Here is a 25,254-nt window from a genome sequence, read left to right on the forward strand (position 1 = left end):
TTTTTCATTTCTATATCATCATTATTTCATTTCCTGAATGTAAAATGTCTTTGTACAGAACATAAAAATGTGAACGTTTGCTTGTCCTGTTGCTATGTTACATGTGATAAAGATGGCGGGACAGAAGCAACGATTTAGCATGTAGCTTTCAAACCAACCCCCCCGGAGGACGGAGCAGGTGTTCAGTCAGCGAGGCAGCTGACAACTCTCGGTCCCACAGCTCTCAAAGCCTTTTTCCTTTTTTAGAAAACTAATAATTGGTTTGTTTTTGCTGGCGGGCTGTCCTGGCCCATGGGGTTTCAGAGGTGCCCCCCTCGGCCGGCTGGAGCCGAGACACAGAGTCTTCCTGTCTGTCTCCAGTCCCGCTGTGTGTGCAGGAGACCGGCTGAGCCTACTGGCCCGTCTTCTTCTCCTTCTGGAAGCTGAAGCTGGTGCGCCGGCTCAGTTTCCGCTGCTTCAGGGCAAAGTAATCGGCCCGAGCGGTGCTGGCCCGGGACTCCAGGATGTAGTTCACCTTGAAACAAACATTACTCTGATTACATCACTATGACATCATCAGGGTCATTTTCACAGGCTGAAGATCACTGCAGTGAAAAAAAATGATATACTCTATGAAAATAGAAATACCCAAGTAAAGTATCAGTACTATATTGGTACTAAGTAGGCTCCGCTTCTGAAACGCTGCTGCTTTAGTACCAGTACAGTACTGATGAGTACTGTCTCTAGATCATATTTTAATGAGCAAACATTGAGACAGCTCATTGATAGCTCAATCATGATCTGGTTCTTAATGCCTATACTAAACCTCAACTGAGAACTCACCTTCAGCACTATTTCATTGACCGTAGCAGCATCCGACTCAAAGTAGAGCGGCTTGTAGTCATGGTTGCTGAGATAAGTGAGCTTGAATATTGCATGACCTGTAACACACAGAGGGAAAGCATGTTAAATACTGCACGGATCATCTTCAGCCATGTCTGTCTGTCTGTGTGTGTGTCTGTGTGTGTGTGTGTGTGTGTGTGTGTCTCTGTGTGTGTGTGTGTGTGTGTGTGTGTGTGTGTGTGTGTGTGTGTGTGTGTGTGTGTGTGTGTGTGTGTGTGTGTGTGTGTGTGTGTGTGTGTGTGTGTGTGTGTGTGTGTGTGTGTGTGTGTGTGTGTGTGTGTGTGTGTGTGTGTGTGTGTGCTCAGACAGTGGCAGCTGGACGGAAAAAAAGAGCTCAATGGAAATCCAAAAATAAAAGCCATCCGATTCTACTAGGGACACAAATGTGTTGATACGATGGAGTAAAACGTCATGTATCATCATGAAAGGAAGGCAATATAATAAAAACTGGCATTGCGTTAAATATGAAAATACCTTATATGAGAAAAAAGGCATAAGGAATATTCAGTGACTGCATCATGCCTTCGTTGACTCGGTAAGCTCTAACATCATCAAATGTAACCCAAAGAGCCTGTTTCCCACTGAACGTGCAGCAGGAAATGATATCTGAACAGAACATGTCATGGCATAGATCTGAGAGTAGAGATTTCCAGCACTGACCGGCGCTGTCACCGGTTAAAACCGATCACATCAGCTGTGGATAATTCATCATCAACTCTCGGAGTATCTTGTCTGTGCGTCTGCACGGCAGAGAGAAACACCGCTGTCCAATCTCCAGCAGATGGCGTTATGTCACACTCTCTCGGGTAAACTCATCATGTATTATAATATTCATGTATTCGGATCAAGTAGCTCATGAATAATAAGGTGTGCCAAATGTAGCTGCGGCTGTTCTCCTAATGTGCCAGATGCATGTTTAATCAACCTTTAGGCATTCATATATGTATCAAATCAAATTGATGCGACAGTATCAAATGGAACTCAGTATCAGGAGATACTTCATATTCAAGGACTCGACTCAGGATTGCGCCAAAAATACTCCCCTTCTCCCTTATTTAATTCCCCCCCCGTCCATCCAGTTTCTCAATGATCAACTCCCATCTGCTGAAAAAGACAGAGGAAATGGAAAGCTCCAGAAGAACTACTAAATGGAAGCTCATATTCTTTTGATCAGAAGTCCTTACGATTCTCAGAAAAGAATGGAAATGTTAAAGACTTGTTTCTTCTTCATGTCATGCACCAGTGGTAGAAGTTGCACACTGTAGCTGTGTTGGAAACCGTTCCCTCATTACCCCACTCACTATTCCCTAGATAGGCTTTATTAAATAGTGAACCAGTGTTTCCTCTATGTTGATTTTGTAGTGGCGGCCCACCATGGCAAAATTTCTGCTACCACAGTATCAGACTTAGGGCTGTACAAAAAATGTGAACTATATAGGGAATAACCAAAACAGATTTAAGACACTCACTGAAACACTCAGGAGGAGAGTAAAAGGTTGTATATTATATAGGTTGCATGTTACATTTCCACTGTTTAGAAACCAAAGCATGCTACATTTTTCCTTTTCAGTTTCCGCGGGTGCTTCTGCTTCTTCTTCTCCTCTGGGAATACACGACCACGTTGCATTGTGTGATACGGGAGTAAAATGTAGGGTACATTCAAATAATTTCTAATAAGGGAACAAGTTCCACTCTCTCGTTACTTCCAGCTTCTGAAACTGGTTGCAGTTCCACCAGAGTTCCATATAGGGGGCGCTCACAGGCCAGTGCAGAATGAATGGGACTCTATGGAGCTATATCCCTCAAAATCCACTTTTCTCAGGATATCATTTTTTGTCTAGTAATTTGAATGTTGCATTTGAAAGGGGAGGCAAGGAAAATACACACTGCTGGGTGTTAGAATTTTTTAAAGTTGTTTTTTTTGTTCTAAAAAGCCTTTTAAAATGTCAATGACGTCATACACATATACGGCCAGAGATACTGCTTCACGGCAAGCTCTGAGTCGCTTACTTTGTTCTCTCGAGGCATCAACAACACAGCTGATAGGTTAGTCTCTCCCTGTTAATACAACACAGCTGATAGGTTAGTCTCTCCCTGTTAATACAACACAGCTGATAGGTTAGACTCTCCCTGTTAATACAACACAGCTGATAGGTTAGATTCTCCCTGTTAATACAACACAGCTGATAGGTTAGTCTCTCCCTGTTAATACAACACAGCTGATAGGTTAGTCTCTCCCTGTTAATACAACACAGCTGATAGGTTAGTCTCTCCCTGTTAATACAACACAGCTGATAGGTTAGACTCTCCCTGTTAATACAACACAGCTGATAGGTTAGTCTCTCCCTGTTAATACAACACAGCTGATAGGTTAGACTCTCTCTGTTAATACAACACAGCTGATAGGTTAGTCTCTCTCTGTTAATACAACACAGCTGATAGGTTAGTCTCTCCCTGTTAATACAACACAGCTGATAGGTTAGTCTCTCCCTGTTAATACAACACAGCTGATAGGTTAGTCTCTCCCTGTTAATACAACACAGCTGATAGGTTAGACTCTCCCTGTTAATACAACACAGCTGATAGGTTAGATTCTCCCTGTTAATACAACACAGCTGATAGGTTAGTCTCTCCCTGTTAATACAACACAGCTGATAGGTTAGTCTCTCCCTGTTAATACAACACAGCTGATAGGTTAGACTCTCCCTGTTAATACAACACAGCTGATAGGTTAGACTCTCCCTGTTAATACAACACAGCTGATAGGTTAGTCTCTCCCTGTCATTAAACATGCTAGAAAGAGGTTTGCTAATGTTTTAAGACCACGCCGAAATATTCACTCTGACATTCTGGTTCCGTTTCGGATGCCGTCAAGCACGATCTCTGGTCGTTATCAGTCCTTCACTGACCAATCAGCATTCATTAGCAGAATGCTTGCAAGTTATGGGAAACAATGACTCAACCTGTAAGAAATCAAAAGGATATAAGGACTCGTTCATTCAACTTTCGACCTATAATCCATTTTGAACTTGCAAAATCTACAATCAAATTGAGATTTGTCAAAGGCAATCAGGCAAAAGTGACACATTTAGCTGTCTAGCTCCATAGACTCCTATTCATTTTGCACTCGCCTACGATCACCCCCAGTGGAACTCTGGTGGAACTGCAACCAATTTTGGTACAATGGGGCTGAATAGGAAGTGAAAAGGCTTTCCGTAGACAGGCTTTGGTACATTGTATGTAAACTCAGATTAGCTGTGCATTGTGGGTATTTTATTGTGGACTATATAGTAAATGAAATGTACTGGCGGAGAATTCAAACACCTCTACAACATGGTGAACACACATTACAAGGAACTATTTCTGTGATAGGGAACAATGTGTCGAGCCCTTCCTCAGCATGCTAACTGTTTGATAGACTGGAAAGAATAGAAATGAAAACATCTACAATTCCATGACAACTGGGTAAACTCCATGTGCTGCATGAAGATCATGATATATGGTTAAAAGCTACAGATCAACTACTAAGTGGACTATGAAAAGTTAGTTTAAGTTTGACAGGTCTGAATCTTGACTCTTTAGAGGAAGGCCACGCTCATGTGTTGTGTTGATCTAAATGATGTGGATGGATGTGTTTTTTGGGCTTTAACTTGTTGTGTATGGTCACCTCTGGGCTTTGCTCAGCATGGAACTGGATGTGTGCAAACAAACTTATTCAGCCTGGCTTTCACCTAGTGTCTTATCAGTTGATTATTTTATTATTGTATTGTTTTAGTGTTTTTTGTTAATTTGTTTTAAGGTCTTATAATTTCTGCAGCTTTAGTGTTTATACGTGTGTGTGTGTGTGTGTGTGTGTGTGTGTGTGTATGTATGTATGTGACAGTTATTGTGTTAACTATTTTTATAACTATTAAATTATGATTGATATCGTTTTAAACATTTCACTGTTTTCAATATATTTCATTCATTTTTGTTATTTATCTTAGGGTGTATTTGTCTCTAAATCCATTCTTATTTGATTTCTTCCTATTATTCTGTTTTCTTGTCTGATGTTTTCAATCAGTGTTCAGCATGTTGTTGTGTTTGAAAGGTGCTGTATAAATAAAGATTGACTGATTGAATGATCATACACTGCCACGTACTGGGGCTGCGCTCCTCCACCAGGTCACAGGCACACAGGTGGTCCGAGTCGATAGAGATGGGTTTCTGCCGGATCCAGAACTTGGTGCTGGCCTTCTGATTGGTGACAGGATCGATCTCCACTTTCTCTCCTGAAATACCTGAGAATAACAGTTACAACAGCGTCAGTTCATGAATGGAAAACATATTTCATACACATGATAAGCACTGGTTGTTTGACTACTGCAGTATCTTTCAAATCTTATTCTGGACAAACTGAACTGCTGCATTCCTGTTGCTTTCCTGTTTAGGTCAAGCATTATCTTTAAACAATAGGTTTCTTTTTCACAAGAGGAGTACTACATGATGAGTTCAGCAAGTAGATTTTACATAAACTTCCCTAAATTCAACACAGAGAAGGACAGTGCGTTCCATTTGTACTCGGAAGTCAGATTTTCCGAGGTCAAAGTCGGAGACACGCCCCCTGACCTCAGATTTCAGAGCTCAGAAATCGGACAACCTTTGAGTACCCCGAGCTCAAAATCCAACATGGCTGCCCTTTGCATCAACAGTAGAGAAAGCTGTAGTGACATGCAGTTTATTAGCTCTTCTGTCTTATTTTTTGTCTCACTAAATCAGACGTACACACACTCCTGCCCACTCATTTCAAAATGACGCCGCTGCAAACATTAAGTCAGCTGAAGCTTAATTTGCTCTGGTTGATATTATCAATGATGTGAAATATTTCAACCAAATGTTTGGAGCTGGAGAAAGCTTCCCTGGCTGCAGTGAGCAGTTAGTACCTAGCTGGACATCCGTGGTGAAGCGCAGCTTGTGGATCATACTGATCTTGAAGGACTTATAGTGGTGACTGCTCAGCATGTCTTGGACTGAGGTGATGTCGATGGGTGGGTCTTCCTCAGAGCTCTCCTCACCCCGGGAGCCTGGACACACAGGGGAAATCAATTACAAAACTAAAAAGGCAGTCCTGATGTTAAGACATTAAATAAAACTTAGGAGCATGACTGCATAATCGATCGAAATGCTGCTGCGGTTTCCAGGGAGATCTGGAGAGTTTAGGGGGAGATGTGTTTACAACAAAACAAACGCACCCAAGTTTTCCTGAGCTGCATCAACAAATGACAAGTACACGTTAATCAACAAGACAAATAAAAGAGAAGGAAGGGGAAGGTCATTGATGTAAAAACATGTATTACACCAGAGACCGCAGAGTAAAATGCGGTAAAAGATAAAGTTCTTAGGGGCAACTAAATATGTCAGAGTGGTAGTTAAGTGCCATTAAGTTTAATTATGGCTCTTGGATAAAAAGTGTTTCTCAGTCTGTTTGTTGGTGTTTTAATTGTCCTGAAGCGTCTGCCTAAGGAGCAGCAGTTCAAACAGAGAGTGTCCGGGGTGAGATGCATCTCTGAGTATGCTCTGGGCTTTCTTTAGGCAGCAGAACTGTCGCGATTCAAAAACGATGACAGTCAAAAAGTTGTTACTTTGCGACCACAACTAACAGCGCACTTTTGTACAACCACCTGAACAGCCTGAGTCTACATCCTGAGGATCACATAGGGCTGGAGCAGGATCTAGTTTGAGAAAGCCAAACTTGGGAGTGATTCATTCTTTTAGTCCAAAACATCCTAAGATGTGAAATCACTGCCCGAATCCTGAGTTAACAGAGTTCCGCAGGCTTCACCAAGTTTTTAAGATCTTTTTAAGTCCATTATTAAATTTAAGACCTTTATCACAACATCAACTAAGCCCTTTTTTCAGTATCGTTAAAATTGCACTTCCTCATAGCTGAAGAATAAAATCCGTTTTATGTCTGTGGTACAATCTGAAAGAGACTCGCACCAATAAACACCAAAGCTGATTGGCTGCAATATCAGTAGCATGTTGGTCTCATTTGTAGTCGTAATACAGCAAAATTATATATTTGGACTAGCGAAAGAAGGAACTACAACACCACTAATGCTTTTTTCTTTTTAAGAAAAAAGCATTAGAAGTAGAGCTGCATGGACATAGGAAAATTAAGACCTGTTTGAAAATATGTAAGACCTAGAACACATTATTTTAGCAAATTTAAGACTTTTAAAGGCCTAAAATTTTTATTTTGAAATTTGTGACTTTTTAAGACCCCGCGGAAACCCTGGATAAGAGGTGAAGTGAACAGCGGTGGCGTTGAACGACTGGAGTGGCTTACTGTTTTCTCGGACCAGACAAAACTCCAGGGTGCTCTGGCTCTCCAGGGTCGAGTCCAGGTCTACCGCCACGTTTGGCTCCGTCTGCTTCTCCAGGCGATACATGGGCCCTGTGGGACAACAGCAACATACCTTAGCTACTTCAAACTTTTAGAGCTGGGTGGGGACAGTGCTTATGATAACTATATGGTTAGGTACAAACCATCCAACAAGCACTCTGTTAGAAGCATGCTAGCCATTAAATGTTTATTGTATATTTTGTTGTCTACGGAAGCCAAGAGTGGGCCTCCGCTTTTTTTTTTTTATATCTTCTCTTGTGCTAACGAGTTCATCTAGAGTTTGTCTGAAGGGGGCGCCACAGTGTCAGGGTTTGACTTGTGCTGCTGGAAATAAAAATGGCTGGAAATAAGAGATCTTGGTACGTAATGGAAAGTATCATATCAACGACTAAGTGTTGTAGCCAGAGAAAAGCCAGAACAGCAGCACTGAGCACTGAGCAGCATGACCCCAGACCATCCTGCTAGAAAGACTGTGTGTGTGTGGGAAGGGTAAATACGGGAAATGATCAATACTCATCTAAATGGAAATGTGTGTGTGTGTGTGTGTGTGTGTGTGTGTGTGTGTGTGTGTGTGTGTGTGTGTGTGTGTGTGTGTGTGTGTGTGTGTGTATACATGCGTGTTCATAACTTACCTTCTGGTACACATTTCAGACTAAAGAACAGTTATTTGGGGACAAAAGGCATGTCCCCATTTGGGTAAAGTCAGATTTTTGGCTCAATGGTTAAGGTTAGGGTATATCTCCAGGAAATGAATGTAAGTCAATATAATGGCCCTAAAAGTGGTACGTAAACATGCGTGCATGCATGAGATCATCCCCGTCTTTAATATATTGTTACTGCTTTAGAAAAAGGAAAAGGATAACAGCTAGACTTCCCTATAGACAACAATATGTAGACAGTACCTGTATTTGGATGGCAAACACTACCTAAGTTTTATGTCTCACAGACTGATTAGTCTCAATTCAAACTCAAATAATCTTCAGTTTATATTGATATAAACTGTATATAGAGTACCAATGTGCTGGATGAGAGACAACCAAACCTACCAGAGACATATCCAGACGTACTAAATAATCTGTGTGTATTACATTAAAGGGAGAGGGGGGTAAATGATGCAGGTGTCATTACCTGAGCCTTTCTGTGAGCCTTTCCTCTTCTTGAGTGCTTTCTGGAGAATTTCCTTCATGGTTACCTTCAGACTGTCCACAGGGATTAAAGAGAAACCACGAGCAGCATTTCTAAAATGGAAACAAGCAGAAAAGGCCTCCGTAGATTTATATGAATCATGCGGACAGACAAAAATGTAGTAAACATCAATCCACTACCACTGAAGACAACTGGCTGTTCTTCTTAATGGCTTCTTCAGTTCTGATTGAATCAACATGTGTGTATGTATGTATGTATGTATGTATGTATGTATATATATATATATATGTGTGTGTGTGTGTGTGTGTGTGTGTAAACATAGGTTTTTATCCTATTAGGCGTGTGTGAAATGTTGTCATAAGCAGTGGCTATTTCATAGTACGCACAAGAACGGCGCCAGAAATAAGCTGTTCTGATCATACTTGATGTGTATGAAAGTGTGCTCCTACACAGAGTGTACTTTTATCATTTAATGATGACCTGGTCATGAACAAATGATGCTAAAGCGTTTTGTAAAAGCCTGAAAGGCTACAGGTTGTTGTTGTTTAATTCAGTGGGACATGGAGGAAACAGTCTCTAGTTACTAATATACCAATCTATGAAAACTTTGGACTTTAGTATGTTCTTAAAAACGTTCTGAAAAACACAGACATATTACTATAGGCACTAAAATAGTATTTAGGTTTGATACACCAGCCAATGATGCTGCATGTTACATATATTTAGAACTCAAACAAACGTAGCGTAGATTATTAGTCAATATGAAACAATTATTCAACTTCCTGATAGGAAATATTAATAATTTGTGATGAAACACCACAGAATATTTAGAATATCCTGGTGAGTGTCACAAACACAACATACACAGCAGTGCAGATGGTGTGCAGCATGCTGAATGTAACCACAGTTAATATGACAACATTAATATGACATACACATCCCAATGTTTTACCCCAACTGATGGTTACATGCACAAACATGTTCGTTAATTCTTACTTACATTCTGACAAACAGCGACTGTCTGGAGGCGAGGCCAGGGGAGGAGTATTTCTCCACCAAGGCCAGAGTGCTGAAACCAAACTTGTGGATGGGCTCGTTGGAGTCCAGCGGAGGGAAGTCCGTGTCCACCTCGCCGTCATCCTCAGCGATGTGGAGGCAGTAAGCGTTGACATTCTCACTGCGGAGACACGGTACACAGCAGTGTAGAGAGAGACAGGAGAAGAGTGGTACACACAAGTTTACATTCTGTTATACTGTTATACTCTGTGTACTATTTTTTTTTTTTGTAATAGATGTATAAAGTACAAAAAACTCATTTCACACCAAATGGAGGTTTCTCTCCCACAGACAGCAGTTTTTCTTGAACTTTTCCACATTTTGTCACGTTACAACCATAAATGTAAATGTATTTCATAGGAAAATGTAAAGAGTATGGCACAACTGCAAACCTACCAAGAAATGGCCGTCCACCTAAACTGACAGGCCGGGCAAGGAGCGCATTGATCAGAGAAGGAATCGCACTAAGCTGGTTTAAAGGAGAACTCCGGGCAAGTTTTACGTTAATCTTGATTGCTATACGTATATGAGTACTGCCGATAGCGAAAAAAAACGAGCCGAAACGAGCTATCAGCAGTACCCGTATACATATAGCAATCAAGATTAACAGAAAACTTGCCCAGAGTTCTCCTTTAAGTCCTATTTCTCTGATTCATCTAAACTTGTTAATGTTAGCAATAAATCCTCCAGGTATGCTAAAGTTAGCCGTGGCGTTCCACAAGGCTCAGTGCTTGGACCCATTCTATTCTCCTTAAATATGCTTCCTCTAGGCAATATTATTAGGAAACACTCAATTAACTTTCATTGTTATGCGGACGACACCCAATTATACTTGTCAATCAAGCCAGACGTCAGTTAGCTAAACTTTTTTTAGTTAACTTAACTTTTTATTTTTTTGTTATTGTGCTGGGCCCTAAACAACTCCGAACCTCATTATCCAACAATATAATTAACCTGGATGGTATTGCCATGGCCTCCAGTACTACGGTCAGAAATCGAGGAGTTATTTTTGAACAGGATATATCCTTTAACGCCCACTTAAAACAATCCTCAAGAACAGCCTTTTTTCACCTTCGTAACATTGCCAAAATTAGGCACATCCTGTCTCAAAACGATGCTGAAAAACTAGTCCATGCATTCGTTCCTTCCAGGCTGGACTACTGTAATTCCTTACTATCAGGTTGCCCAAATAAGTCCCTTAAGACTCCCCAGCTGATCCAGAATGCCGCAGCACGTGTTAGAACTAATAAAACAGATCATATTTCTCCTGTATAAGCGTTTCTGCATTGGCTTCCTGTAAAATTGATTAAAAACAGGATTGAATTTAAAATCCTTCTCCTGACCTACAAAGCTCTAAATGGTCAAGGACCATCATATCTAGAAGAGCTCCTTATTGCCCCACTAGAGCACTGCACTCCCAGAACACCGTCACCACATTTAAGAGTAAACTTAAATCTCTCCTCTTTGATAAAGCTTATAGTTAGGGAGTGAGGAGTTGCAGCGTCCACCTAACCCGGCCCACCTGCTCTCTTCATAGTCGATTTATTTCCGCCCAGCATGTTTCCTTGGATTAGGGTGGCACCAAAATCATGGTTGCAGCTGTCGCCGTGGTCCTGCTGCACTCCCTGCTATGCTCTGTGGTGCCCTGCAGTGTCCTGCTACATCCTGCTGTGCCATGCTACATCCTGTAACGCCCTGCATTGCCCTGCTATGCCATGAACTACTATGACTATTTCTAGTCACTGTTCCATTATCTTTATTGTGACTATTATTGCCATTGTTCATCACACCCCCAACCAGCACAGTCAGACACCGCCTACCAAGAGCCTGGGTCTGTCCCAGGTTTCTTCCTAAAAGGGAGTTTTTCCTCACCACTGTCGCACTAAATGTTTGCTCTTGGGGGAATTACTGGAATTGTTGGGTCTTTGTAAATGATAGAGTGTGGTCTAGACCTACTCTATCTGTAAAGTGTCTTGAGATAACTCTTGTTATGATTTGATACTATGAATAAAATTGAATTGAATAAGAAGTCCCGTTTGCAGTTTGCCACAAGCCATGTGGGGGACACAGCAAACGTGCAAAAATGTGGAGGAAGATGCTCTGGTCAGAGACCAAAATTAAAATTTCCGGCCTAAATGCAAAACTCTATGTGTGGCGGAAAACCAACACATCACCCTGAACACACCATCCCCACTGCGAAACATGGTGGTGGCAGAATCATGCTGTGGGGATGCTTTTCTTCAGCAGGGACAGGGAAGCTGGTCAGAGTTGATGGGGAGATGGATGGAGCCAAATACAGGGAAATCTTAGAAGAAAACCTGTTAGAGTCTGCAAAAGACTTGAGACTGGGGCAGAGGTTCACCTTCCAGCAGGACAACGACCCTAAACATACAGCCAGAGCTACAATGGAATGGTTTAGATCAAAGCATATTCATGTTCTCTGGCAACACTTGAAAATTGCTGTTCGCAGACGCTTTCCATCCGATCTGACTGAGTTTGAGCTATATTGCAAAGAAGAACGGGCAAAAATGTCAGTCTCTAGATGTGCAAAGCTGGTAGACACATACCCCAAAAGACCTGTAGAAAGGTGGTACTACAAAGTATTGACTCAGGGGGGCTGAATACTTTTGCATGCCACACTTTTCAGTTTTTTATTTGTAAAGAAATTTGAAAATCATGTATCATTTTCCTTCCACATCACAATTATGCGCCGCTTTGTGTTGGTTTATCACAAAAAATCCCAATAAAATAATATTTTGCAAGCCTTTGAATATGTGATGCCCATAGGTGCTGCCTGAGCAAGCACAGCCCACCCAGCTTTGTTAAAATTTGGCTGACCAATCACAACAGAGTGGGCCAGCTAACCAATCATAGCAGACTGGGCTTTTCAGGAAGGCAGGCAAGAGCTCCCATCATGCCCTGGGAAACGCCTGTGGCCGCCTTGATCTCATGAGTTGTCAGAGCGAGGTGGGATCAAGGCGGACACAGATCTACCCAGCATGCATTGGTCGGCGATTGCCGGTGATCAATTCTGCGTAGGCCTGGCTCATCTCCAACCAGCCTAATGTTTCAGGTGGAGGTGCTGCAGCAATGTAGCCTCGTGAGACCGTCCTGATCTGGCGAGCTCCAGTTCTCCTCCCAGATCAGTCTGGCATCTTGAGGCAGAGAAAATTTGGAGCTGTTAGCCAAACGACCGACCAATCAGTGTTGGTTTTGAGGTGGGTTAGGTGGTGATAGACCGATGGTTTATCCAATCAGCTAACCAGTAATATCAGCCAGCGGTAGCCCTAATTCTGTTAGCCGCTCGCTAATGCTTTTTTTCTCTTGGATCCTTCTTTTGGAATATGGTCCGTGAACCTGAAATGGTGTCTTTTATTCCTAAATTCTCGTTACACAAACGGCAAATATCCTTTACCGACATGTTGCTTGCATGCTGAGCTTACGAGCTATGCTTTGCCTGCAGCAGCAGGGGTGGGCTTGTGGTTGTATTTTCATACGCTTCGTGGATCTGATTGGTTGATTTGGCCCGTCTATCACCAACATAGGTGATAGACAGATGGTTCATCCAATCAAATAACCAGTATTCCGCCCCTTCCCAAAAGTTCTCCAACGGAAAGTTCCCAGATGGATATGCCGAGCAAATGCGAAGCAATCCATCTGGCGGAGTCAGGTTAGCAGCAATTGGCAGTGTGAGAAACATAATTCTTTTTTTAAAAAAGCATATAAACCTATTCTAGGTGACACCAAGAGTACAAATATGCGCTAATATACACTGAAAAGGAGGATAATAAGGGCTCTTTAAAAAGCATTTGTACTCACTTGAGTTTGGGTTCTCGCCCCTCGCTTGTGTACTGCCAACAGATGAGGCCGATGAGGTCGTGCACACGGGCGTTGGCAATGGTCACCACTGTCATGGGATGGAGTTTCTCCTGAGCCATCTGCATCGAGAGGTAGACGTCAATCTTTTTTGTAGCTGTTGTGCCAATGTGGCCCTGAAAGGCGAGGAGAGAGAAAAAACCTGATTACAGAGAGCAAAGGGATGAACAGGCACAGCATATTCTACGCTAAACCTTATTAGTAGTAAGGGGAGCTTCCTCACATACTGAAACAGTTAATAATAAGAAGAGGTTGTCTGCTGCACTGCTCTGGTTGGGGATGTCAGTGAGATAGGTAGGGCTGCACAATTAATCAAATTTTAATCACGATCACGATTTTGGCTTCCCACGATCAAATTCGCGTGATCGTGCGATATTCAAAAATGCGTCATTCCGTTCGTAGAAAAGCCAATCTAGCGTTCCGTAAACCACTGTCTGATCACGTGCTTCCATGAGCCAATCAGAGTTGTTCCCTGCACCACGCAGCTTAGTTTCTAGATGTAGACCGTCACAGAGGACAGAGTAATGTGAGGAAAATTACACAATAGCAGTCAGTCATAAGGCTATAAACTATCGTAAAAAAAAATTTTAGCAGAGGGCGAGGACGAGGGGCTTGTCCCGAAAATCTGATAGTCATCCATCGTGTGGAAGCATTTTGGGTTCAAGACAAGTGACACAAAACAAGAACAGGTCATATGCAAAGAGTGCCGTAAAGTTGTGTTGGCGCCACAAAGCAACACAACAAACCTCTTTAACCACTTAAAAAAACACCACAAAGTTCAATACGATGAATGGCCAAGAAATTTGTTGCAAAGACTAATCATTCCACAACATCAACTCAGTCATCCATCGAACGTGATCCCCTCGCACAATTATTTTTCCAAGGTGGCACTAACTGTACAGAAAACACAGAGGGGAAACAGAGAACCAGCTTCCAAAAACCTGTAAACTAGTCTTTTCTGCATAGTTCTGCCTTGAAATGTTCTCATTTGGTTACATTCTGTTATGGAATATTTGTTTTTTTTATAGATTGTATATTTTGAGTTTTATATACACGTATTACAACCATTATGCAGGTACAATGCATGTTTATATTTTGCTTCGTAAAATATATTTACACAATGGAAAATGGAAAATAGTGCCCTGTTGAAGTTTAGCTACATTTTCTTCATTGTTTTTATTTATTTATTTATTTAATAATCATGATAATTAATTGTGATCTCAATATTGATCAAAATAATCGTAATTACCATTTTGGGCATAATCGTGCAGCCCTAGAGATAGGCATGAAAGGACACACAGGAACCAATTCTCAGCAGGCATAGGGCAGGGTGGAAGTGGGAGCTGCTCAAAGTCGTGTGTAGACGTGGTGTCATTCATATGTACACTCTGTACAGTTGAATGACAATAAAGGCTATCTATCTGTCTGTGTGTGTGTGTGTGTGTGTGTGTGTGTGTGTGTGTGTGTGTGTGTGTGTGTGTGTGTGTGTGTGTGTGTGTGTGTGTGTGTGAAAACTAAACATTAGCACAACATACACACAACCAATTTATTATTTCTCCTGTTTTCATTTTATTATTTTTTAATAATCATTGTTAAGATCACATGTATCTGGATGGTAAGGAAATTGATGGAAATTTGCCTTCACTGTCACAATGTATGGTGTAAGCCTATGAATAGAGGTTGATTGAAATGTACTAATCTTTAAATCACAATAGGTGTTTTTGCTTTCCTAAATCTAAACTCCTGTGATTATGCACTGGAAAGGTTTTCTGTACTGGATTCATTCAAATCAAATAGAGGAAAAGTACAAAAGCAAAAGTTACCAACCTGCCCATTTTTCCTTCTCTACAAAATGTTTCACATGTTCTCTTTGCTACAGAATAATACACTTATTTTTATATTAGTTTCTTTTGACAAAGATACTGGAAAACACAAATAAAGAGGACCAAAAATGTGGAGTAACTCACCTTGCCATCAAATTTGGAGTATTCATTGAAGGGGTTGTTGAGCTGCTGGGGACACTGCTCCAGCCGCAGGGACAGCGTGGATTTGCTACCGGTAGTCTGTCGCGGCCTGTCTTTAAAGTCCCGTTTTTCAAACAGGGACCCCAGATCCTCCGCTGGACACAACACATAAGAGCAATAAACACTTGGTTAGGTACACACATTGGCAACAGTGCTTAATTTCTCCTTACTGCAGGAACACAGCCAGATAAATGGAAGAAATTCAAGTCTGGATGGAAAAACTGTTTAAATCTTATGAATTATGAGAAAACTTCAGCATATTTTATTACACAAGTCTACATGAAGGCATACAAGTAACACGTCCTTCACCAGGTGCATGTGTTCACCAGTTATCAGCAGTCTAACCAAAGGCTGATTTTAGACTTCAAATGATCCAGTTATACACAACAAAAGGTTGGGAACCATTGGAATTAGGTACTGATGTAGTGGCCCAATTTTAGGTTTAAGATGTTTTATATAATATTGAATGTACTGTTTGTCATAGAATAGAATGTGAACCTTCAGATTTCAGCACTTGTATTCAGAACAAAGTTATTCTCATATATGAGACTAGATATCATCTTACATTTTGGATATCATGATATGGCATTAGTGTTGTCTTTTCCTGGTTTTAAAGGCTACATTACAGTAAAGTGATGTCATTTCCTTCTTCTTCAACTTACCAGACTGTTCTAGCTGTTCTGTTATCTGCCTTTACCTATTTAGTCATTGTATCCACATTACTGATGATTATTAATCACAAATCTCATTGTGTAAATGTTGTCTGAAAGCACCAATAGTCCACCCTCAAATATCACCGCAATATCGACATCCATGTATTTGGTCAAGAATATTATATTTGATTTTCTCCATATTGCACAGCTCTAAACTGTGCTTTTTTAATGAGTTTAATACATGCATTAAAAAAGAATAAGAAACACTACCTGATTGGGAGGATGACCTCTCTTTCCATTGAACGTTTTTACATTTGATTTGGTTCTGCCGTTCTTTCCTTAACCTTTCAAGTCTTTGGGCTGAAAAGAAAAAACAACTTTTGAATTTCAGTCACAGGAAAATAAGCCAAAGTTGCTAAAAAAAACTGGTGAAAAGGAAAAATGTATCCTTACATACAATACACACTGATAAAAGTTCTGGACAGTCACACACACAAATATATGCACACTGACAAGAGCAAATAAAATGTGTAGCGTTTTTTTGTTCATCCCTCTTATCTTACCAGCAGCCCCAGGTTTCTCGCGGCTGTCGTGATGGAGTCCTGATGAAACAGCCACCACAGGTCAGAACTCAATCTCAAAAAGTCTCAGAGAATTGCAGCTTTCTACCCACAACCCAGAACCACGACCAGCACTCAAGAGAGCCAAAAAGAGACATGCTGTGTACCTTTTGACTCCCTCTATCACCAAAACCATATTTACCTTCCAATTAAAACACCTGATTGTACCTCACAATAGATTCACACTTTTTATTTGATTCAAACTCATTATACTCCTTTTTTCTCTCGCTCTTTTTTTCCACAAGGTGTCATATTACATCCCCACAGACCAAACCTTGAGATTTAAGGGTTAGCACAAGAACTTCAGGTGAAGAAGAATCTTATGGTGAAGAAGTCTTATGTTGATGCAAAGATGTGTACATTTGCAGCAAAGTAGCAACACATAGAAGTGATAGCAGTGCTCTGTTTATTTACATGTAAGAGTGCAATATGAATACTTGATGTCCCTAAAATCAATAATCGTGATAAGAAATCATGATCTCAATATTGATTGAAATAATCGCGGTTATCATTTTGGCCATGAACTTGCTGCCCTACCTCCACGTGGGACAAACATGCGCAGAAACATGAAGCATTTTGATTCTGATTATAGTGGGATCTTATGGTCCATGTAAAACAGTAACAATTAGTAGTTTTCCTTTCATTTTTGTAGTCTTATGAACCCGGAGTGGTTGGTGTAGATGCACTTTGCATGTAGTATGCACTGGGCCCTAGAGAAAAGAGCCCCAAGGCTTGCCAATGGCCTAATGATCTAAGGTGCATACCATGTTATTGTAATGAAAGGGAACAGTATGCAAGAAAGGTCCCCGGCTGGAATCCAACCGGGGAATGTTCTTGCATATCATTCCCTTGCTTTCTCCTCACACTTCCTATCTATCTCTTAGGGGTGCAGAAAATGTCACGATTCAATATCGATTTTTAGGCTCAAGATTCGATTCAAAATCAGTTTTCAGTTCAAAAATGATTCTCGATTAAAAAAAATGATTCACAGTATGTAAATGTAGTTACTTTTCCCATGTGATTGCAGTAGACATACAATTAACCATGCAAGGCTCGAAACGTGATCACAGGAATTTAGAACTGGATTAAGAATTTGATGGGAACCCAATGCAAAGAAATCTAAATTTGTGTGCATAAGACCTTTTGGAGAACTTGGTCTAAAGCTTGGCAGCAGCATTTTTGACTACTTGTAAAGATAGGGCTCCAGACTAACTTTTTGCCTTGGTTGCACTAGTGCGCCTAACTTTTTTATTTAGGTGTACCAGCACAAAATTTAGGTGCACACAAATTTTCCTTGCATCGCCGTTAACACTGAATGGCGATACACGATATATAGCTCTGTATTTCTTTTACAAAGTGGGCTAAAATGTTCAGTTTTAAGTCAATTAAAACAGATTGTGATTAAAATAAAATGCAAAGACAGGGTTTCCTTTACCAGTTTGAAAATATACAGATGCAACACATGTAAATGAAAGTTATCTGAAATAAATAGCCTAGGATATATATATATCGAATATCGAGTTTTCGAGGTAAACAAATCGCCCAGCTCTAAGAGAGGGAGACAGAAGGAAAGAGAGGGGGAGACAGAAGGAGAGAGACGGGGAGATAGAGGGAGAGAGAGGGGGAGAGAGCGGGAGAGAGAGGGGGAGAGAGGGGGAGACAGAGGGAGAGAGGGGGAGACAGAGGGAGAGAGGGGGAGACAGAGGGAGAGAGGGGGAGACAGAGGGAGAGAGGGGGAGACAGAGGGGGAGACAGAGGGGAAGACAGAGGGAGAGAGGGGGAGACAGAGGGGGAGACAGAGGGAGAGAGGGGGAGACAGAGGGGAAGACAGAGGGAGAGAGGGGGAGACAGGGGGGAAGACAGAGGGAGAGAGAGGGGGAGACAGAGGGAGAGAGGGGGAGACAGAGGGAGAGAGGGGGAGACAGAGGGAGAGAGGGGGAGAGAGGGGGAGACAGAGCGAGATACAGAGTTAATAATACAGGTACAGAGGGAGAGAGGGGGAGACAGAGGGAGAGAGGGGGAGACAGAGGGAGATACAGAGTTAATAATACAGGTACAGAGGGAGAGAGGGGGAGACAGAGGGAGATACAGAGTTAATAATACAGGTACAGAGGGAGAGAGGGGGAGACAGAGGGAGAGAGGGGGAGACAGAGGGGGAGACAGAGGGAGAGCAGGCTCCGTCTCACACACTATTACTCAACAAACTGAAGTTAGTTGGATTTAATAACTTCTAATGTTTTCGCCGTGTCAAATAAAAGCGCGGAGGAGAGATCCAAACACAGGCATGGCTTTAAAGAAGGAATGGGTCATGTAACGCAACATTAAACCATATCCATATAAACGACATCTTTTTGGTCGCACTCTAGAGCCCTGCTAAGGCAGGTGAAAAGGGAATGCATTAGTCTTGACGGGATGAAATAAAAGCATAAATAATGATCTTCATCTCAGCTGGGGACAAAATGGACCCGAGTTTAGTAATGTTTATTTGTTGTAGAAACAGGAGCGAACAGAACAATGTATATGCTGGTCAAAACTGCCCGGTCCATAGAAAGACCTAGATTATGGAAGTAGGGCTGGGCGATAAAACAATAACGATATGTATCGCGATAGACACATAATCAATATCAATAGAAAATGCGGTGATAAAACGTTCGATAACTTGTTTTTCTTCATCAAAAGAAACCAGAGGTTGTGAATCAAGTTTGGTTGCATGAACAAAGGCCCTCACTCTCTGGCAACCTAGCAACGTGGGGAGTGACACTCTAACAGCCAATCATGTAACAGTATCATGTTTGGTTGCGCCACATCGTTGTCTTGTGTTCTTCAATAACAGAACCGGCGTGGAGTGGAAAGTGAGTGCCGCAGCGAGCGAGGAAATTGTTGATAAAACAGGAAAAGTCAGTACGGCAGTTTTGGGGATTTTATAAGTCTGACCGTAGTCAGACCAACACTGGTAATACCATAAACTTGTTTTACCACTTTAGCCGCGCTCACACTTTGGAGCACAGCCGTATTCGCCATCAACGTCCAACAACATCTGCAACACGGCACAAGCAGCAGACCGCCATGGAGAGGTACTCTGCATCAGCGCCTTACTAAACACTACAAGCAGCAGACCACCATGGAGAGGTACTCTGCATCAGCGCCTTACTAAACACTACAAGCAGCAGACCGCCATGGAGAGGTACTCTGCATCAGCGCCTTACTAAACACTACAAGCAGCAGACCACCATGGAGAGGTACTCTGCATCAGCGCCTTACTAAACACTACAAGCAGCAGACCACCATGGAGAGGTACTCTGCATCAGCGCCTTACTAAACGCTACAAAGAAATAACAGAGGCAGACATGCTGAGCACTGTCCAGAAGCCAGGTTACCAATCTAGCACTAAACCTGCAGAAAATAGTTCCTTCTCAGGTTTCTTATATTTAGCTAACACTTTGCACTATTTTATGACACTTTATTAAGCACTTCTTACTTATTCTTTAATTTTGCACCTTAATGTTAAGAGATAATTGTTAAGTGTTCATTGTGATTTTAGACCTGTTTACATTTGAATTATTTGAGTGTTTTCCATGGTTGTGTTGACAATTCTGCTTTTATAACTGAGGGGATTATAATCAGAGCAGGGTTAAGTTTAAAATAAAAATGTTTAAATTTAATATATTTTTCTCCTGGTCCTTATTTTAAATAGGTCATAAAAAATATCAATAATTATCGATATCGACCGATATGAAAAACTTATATCGTGATACAGTTTTCAACCATATCGCCCAGCCCTATATGGAAGGTACATTTACTGTAACAGAAGATAGAAAAAGAACCAAAGCTTTCTATCACTTTCGGGACAAAGCCAGCTGGGGCAGAAATATGAAATTCTGTTTTGTCAACATTTAGCTGTAGAAAGTTTTCTGCCATCCATTTTCTTTTTTTCGAACAGACAATTTAGTGACATTTTGGGACAGACAAAATGTATAAGTGAATATTGTCTGCATAACAATGGTGATACATTTTAAATGTCCTCTTATCTGACCAAGAGGAAGCAATGCAAACAAAATTGGACCCACGACAAATCCTTGCGGAACACCACAAGACCGAGACTCAGTTGATGAGACATAGTTATGATCCATAACACTGAGAAAGTCCTGAGAGAACCCATCCAAAGCTGAACTACAGATACCTGCCCACTGCCTGAGCCTCTCAGTACAATACAGCGGTCCACAGGATCAAAAGCAACAATGAGATTTAGTACCAATACAGAACATTCTCCTGCATCACCATGCAAGAAACTGAGACTCTAAGAAGAGCTATTTCTGTTGAGTACAACCAAAAAAACCACACTGAAACTTGTCAAGAATGCTAATCTAAGACAGCTGTAAATTGATTAGCAACTGCTTTTTTATAACCTTGGTTATAAAAGGTTACTTAAAAATGAGCCTGTATTTCTGGGGCAAAGAGGGGTCAAGATTTGTTTCATCAATAATTGGTTGCACAAATAGTCAGAGTTATTGATTATAGAGGGTACACAAGGACCAAATTAAATTCTTTACACTTAAAAACTGTCCAGGATTGTTGGCCGTGAAGTACAAGGGGCTGATGTTTGCTCATATGTCATTTATCCTACCAACGAAGACGGAGAGAAAGTTGTTGCACTTCTTAACTGAACAAAACATTAGTATAGCAGGTGATGCAGGAGGGACAATGTTGCTGATGGTGTCAAACTAAATTGTATGGTTACATCGATTGTTTGATACTGGTGGGTTAGAAAAGTATGTAACTCTTGCAATGGTAACCATGAAATCAATTATTAAGGAACAATCTGACATTGTCTGCTTGATTTAGAAAGTATAATGCCACCCAACATGTAAATGAATCATTGTTAATGCGATCTGTGCTACTCAGCTCATAGCAATTAACACCATTTACACAGTGAACTGCAATCTAACCCCATGCTTTTCCACTTGTGCTGCAACAGCCTTCAATAGCACACAATTAGACACAAGCCTCACTAAACCACTGGCCCAGATTAGACACACAACCCCCCTCCAAACAACAGCAGAACAGGCTTTCTGGCGACCCTGCCATAGCGACAGGGCGGAGGTGTGCCTGACAGAAAGCCTGCCCTGCTAACCAGCCAGAGCCGGGAGATGAGCCTACCTGTGTTGGAGCGCCGACGGATGCCAAAGTCCCAGCTGGAGGTAATGTCCATGGACTGGGAGAGGTCACAGGCGTGGTTGTCTGTCACGCTGCTGTCCCCCTCACTCAGGGAGGTGGACCCCGTTGACCCACAGCTGCTGCCAGGCACCAGAGCCAGCTGGCACTTCTCCAGATCCACATCCTGGTCTATTAGTACCATCTCACACATCCCTGTATCATCACTGGTCACATGAGACTGTCGGATGTGGGCCAGAATAATGGCTGGGTTGTCCAAGAAAGCCATTTCCTCCGTTATATAAAGTGGCTGATAGCTGTGGAGGTTTTCTCTGTGTCTCACCCTCCTGCCAGAGGATCTGTTCTCTTCCTTTCAGTCTCTCTCGGAGAGTATTAAACGAGTGGCTGATGACAAGTGGAGAACAGCCATCTTTTCCATCTCCTTCTCTTGATCAATAGCTCTGCTCGAAGGCAGGATCGCCAGCCGTACCTGTTTGGAGCGAAATAACAGTTATTACATGGTGCAGGCTGGAAATGTTGAATTAAGTTATAGAGTGGATTTAGGCTTCTGCCAGGGCCTTTATGCAGAGCTTTCACCGTAGCCTGCGTAAGTATCCTGAGGTTTATACTTGTGCCCTGGTTTCTGTGTCGTTCTAGCGTATCTCTTTGAGAATATTATAATATATTTCCGTGTTTTTCTTCTCCATAAACAACATTAAGACATTTCATGTTGTTTATGGAGAAGGAGAACCAGGAAATGAGACACTACCAAGCCACAGCCGAGCGGACCAATCACAGTTGTTGCGGTCTGCGTCACCGCGACATGTAGTTACATTTTTTCAGAGGATTCACATCAAGCTGCGGCGTAGTGTCCCTACACGTACCTACGTACATAGCCACAGCGTCGATTTAACGCACAAGCATGAATTGGCCTTGAGCCTAATCTTTAAAAATAATGTATTAACATTTCATAGGCTACTGGTATAAAGCTCAGTTAGTTATGGTGGGGCACAACTTCAGTTTGGCATGTTCCAAACATGTAGTGGGGACCTGTCATGCCCACTACATGCCGTGATTGGCCTGTGATGTCATCAGGGTTGTCTCAGCTAAGGCTTGGAGGCTACAAATTTGAACAGGAGCCAGGTTGGCAGTTTGATCCCCGACTCCACCCGTCCATACGTCGGTGTGTGTGTGTGAATGAGAGGCAACAATAGTGGTGCTTTTATGAATGCGCTATATAAATGCAGTCCATGTACAATTTACAAACCCTGCTGCTTCTTGCTTTATATTCTGTCTGTCCAGTGTGTCCAATGCAAGTAACACAGCCATATGAACAGTCAGCCTAGTGTCTACATGTATAATATAGGCCCTTTAAACATTACAGTGTAAATATGCAATGTGGGTTTGTGACTTGGAAGGAGTAGACTGTTCTTCATACAGTACAGACAGTTACTTTAGAAATCATGTGCCATTCAACAGGTCACATCAACACACTAGATAATGTCAATGGCTAGGCCCATGCAGGTATTTTGGACATGCTTGGTGCCACTCAAAATTCAAACACCGATGGGATTTAGTGATGTCAAAATATTCACATGTTGTCAGTGACTCCTGGACACTTGTATTGACCTGTAAACAAACGGCCTCTTATAAAAGAATTACTGTGACTGTCCGGAGTATTGACAGTGTTAACACAAAGCTGTTGGTAATTTCCACACGGAGATGATGAGAGCTGGGAGCACAACAACCCAGTCCGACCTTAGCCTGGCTGGGTAGTGTTAAATAGATAACTCACTCCAGCGTTAGGACTTCATCTAACGTTAGCAAAACAAGCTACACCAGATGACAGCAACATATTGATACAACATATCTAATAGTTACCATTGTGTGCGGGCCTTTATTTAATCTTTAAGAGCCAGTATCAACAATTCCTCATACTGATGCTAACAGCAGCTGCTAATGCTAGGCTGCAGTCAAGTAGTTTGGTCAACTTCTCTAAAAGAAGAAGTGGTTTATAATTTGTGATCAACGCCTAGTGATAGTAACCTGATTAAGTAGCGTTAGCTGGTCTGGTGTTAGCTGGTGAAACGTTAGCTAGCTCTTGTGAACCTCGCTAACCAGCTAGCTTAACGTTACTACACATTAGTTAACGTTAGCTAAGTTTCCCTTGGTATTCAGGCTGTGAAAATATGTAATCACGAATGTCAGTGCAAATGACATTTGTTGTATCTACCGTTAGTTGGCTCTCAGTTTGTGAAGGCTAATATCTCTGGAGCTTTCTTTGGTTAACGTTAGCTGCTATCACAGCTGCTATCTCTGTTAACGTTGCTTCATGACGGCGTCCCACCTTTAGAAGTCACATCCGATAAGGGAAAGAAATGTCCACATTGCCCGCTTTATCCATGCTTAATCCCAGTATTGACAGCAACGCTTCCCATAAGTAAAACTGCACAGTAGCAAAATCATAACACAACTGGTAGCCAATGTAAGCTGCTGCTGCTGCTGAGGAGCAGTCTTAGCAACTTTCTTCTTCTTGTCTCATTCATGGCGGTTCGTAAACCAACGTGTTAAACTGCACAGCGCAACCTACTGTAGCGGAGTGTGTAACACCAGGCTTCATACACTTCAGGTTAAATTCTTAGATTACATATTTTTTTAATTATGCTCTAACTAGAAAACTAAAAAGTGCTCTACAGCATTCTCTAGTTTTTTCACTAGCCTTCATTAACTCCCTTCCAAACTCCAGCTCTGTTTGAATTCATAAATCTTGAATCGCAAGATGTTCCTCTCCAAATCAAATTTGCCACACCTCTAATTAGATTAGATAGACTTTAATTGATCCCAAATTGGGAAATTATAGTGCTACTGCAGCAAAATATCAGACACAAAGCACACATACAGAATATACATGAAATAATAAATAGAATACAAGAACAACTATTCAAAAGTAAAGATAAAAAAGGAAAGAATGTACAAAAATTGGGTATAAAAATGTACAGCTACTTAAATAGTATTTATAAAGATGTAAGTAAAACCTATGTTTGTGCAAGTTGTGTGCAGTATTGTGATGAATATGAGTCTTATCTACCACTCAGTGATGAAGTGTTAAAAAGTTGTATTGCCTGTGGTAGGAATTATTTCTTGTAGCGTTCAGTGCGAGAAGAGAAGGTGCTCCTCTGTTGGACTAGTGTGAGGGGGGGGGTGGTGAGGGTGGTCGGGGTTATCCATGATAGATAACAGTTTGTTCAGTGACCTCCTCTCCACCACAGCTTCAAATGTGTCCTGTTTGCAGCCACTAACGGAGCCAGCCTTCCTGTTTAGTTTGTTCAGTCTGTTTGTGTCGCTGGCTCTGATGCTGCTGCCCCAGCAGATGGCGGAGGAGAACAGAGCGCTGGCTACAACAGAACGCTCTGTACTCTCCCTCCTGTCCATGCCTTATAGGCTACACCCAACAACTGCAG

General features: G+C 41.7%; 1 protein-coding gene across 2 annotated transcripts; it reads right to left on the minus strand.

Annotated features, from left to right (window-relative positions):
- mapkap1 (MAPK associated protein 1) lies at positions 1-24,368 on the minus strand. Of its 2 annotated transcripts, none has more exons than XM_028601654.1 (12): positions 24,141-24,368; positions 21,800-22,283; positions 16,293-16,382; positions 15,313-15,464; positions 13,289-13,461; positions 9,414-9,590; positions 8,396-8,505; positions 7,211-7,318; positions 5,805-5,945; positions 5,025-5,162; positions 823-920; positions 1-514 (listed from the first exon to the last, which is right to left on the minus strand). In XM_028601654.1, the coding sequence occupies exons 2-12, from the start codon at positions 22,080-22,082 to the stop codon at positions 392-394; spliced, it is 1,593 nt and encodes a 530-aa protein (XP_028457455.1). In that variant the 5' UTR covers positions 22,083-22,283; positions 24,141-24,368; the 3' UTR covers positions 1-391. The 2 variants fall into 2 exon arrangements, with proteins under 2 accessions (XP_028457455.1, XP_028457457.1); XM_028601656.1 differs by having other exon boundaries at positions 24,027-24,368.
- Between the last annotated feature and the right edge of the window lie 886 nt (positions 24,369-25,254).

This window comes from Perca flavescens, chromosome 16 (assembly GCF_004354835.1).
Source record: "Perca flavescens isolate YP-PL-M2 chromosome 16, PFLA_1.0, whole genome shotgun sequence".
In the NCBI taxonomy this organism is placed as follows: Eukaryota; Metazoa; Chordata; class Actinopteri; order Perciformes; family Percidae; genus Perca; species Perca flavescens.

What these genes read in the sequence shown, in the direction of transcription:
- mapkap1 (XM_028601654.1), bottom strand. Translation starts at nt 22,082, where the DNA reads ATGGCTTTCTTGGACAACCCAGCCATTATTCTGGCCCACATCCGACAG. An exon ending in ACTCCAAATTTGATGGCAAG is followed by an intron (nt 13,462 to 15,312) that starts GTGAGTTACTCC and finishes CTCGCCTTTCAG; the next exon opens with GGCCACATTGGCACAACAGC. An exon ending in GGGCGAGAACCCAAACTCAA is followed by an intron (nt 9,591 to 13,288) that starts GTGAGTACAAAT and finishes GTGTCTCCGCAG; the next exon opens with TGAGAATGTCAACGCTTACT.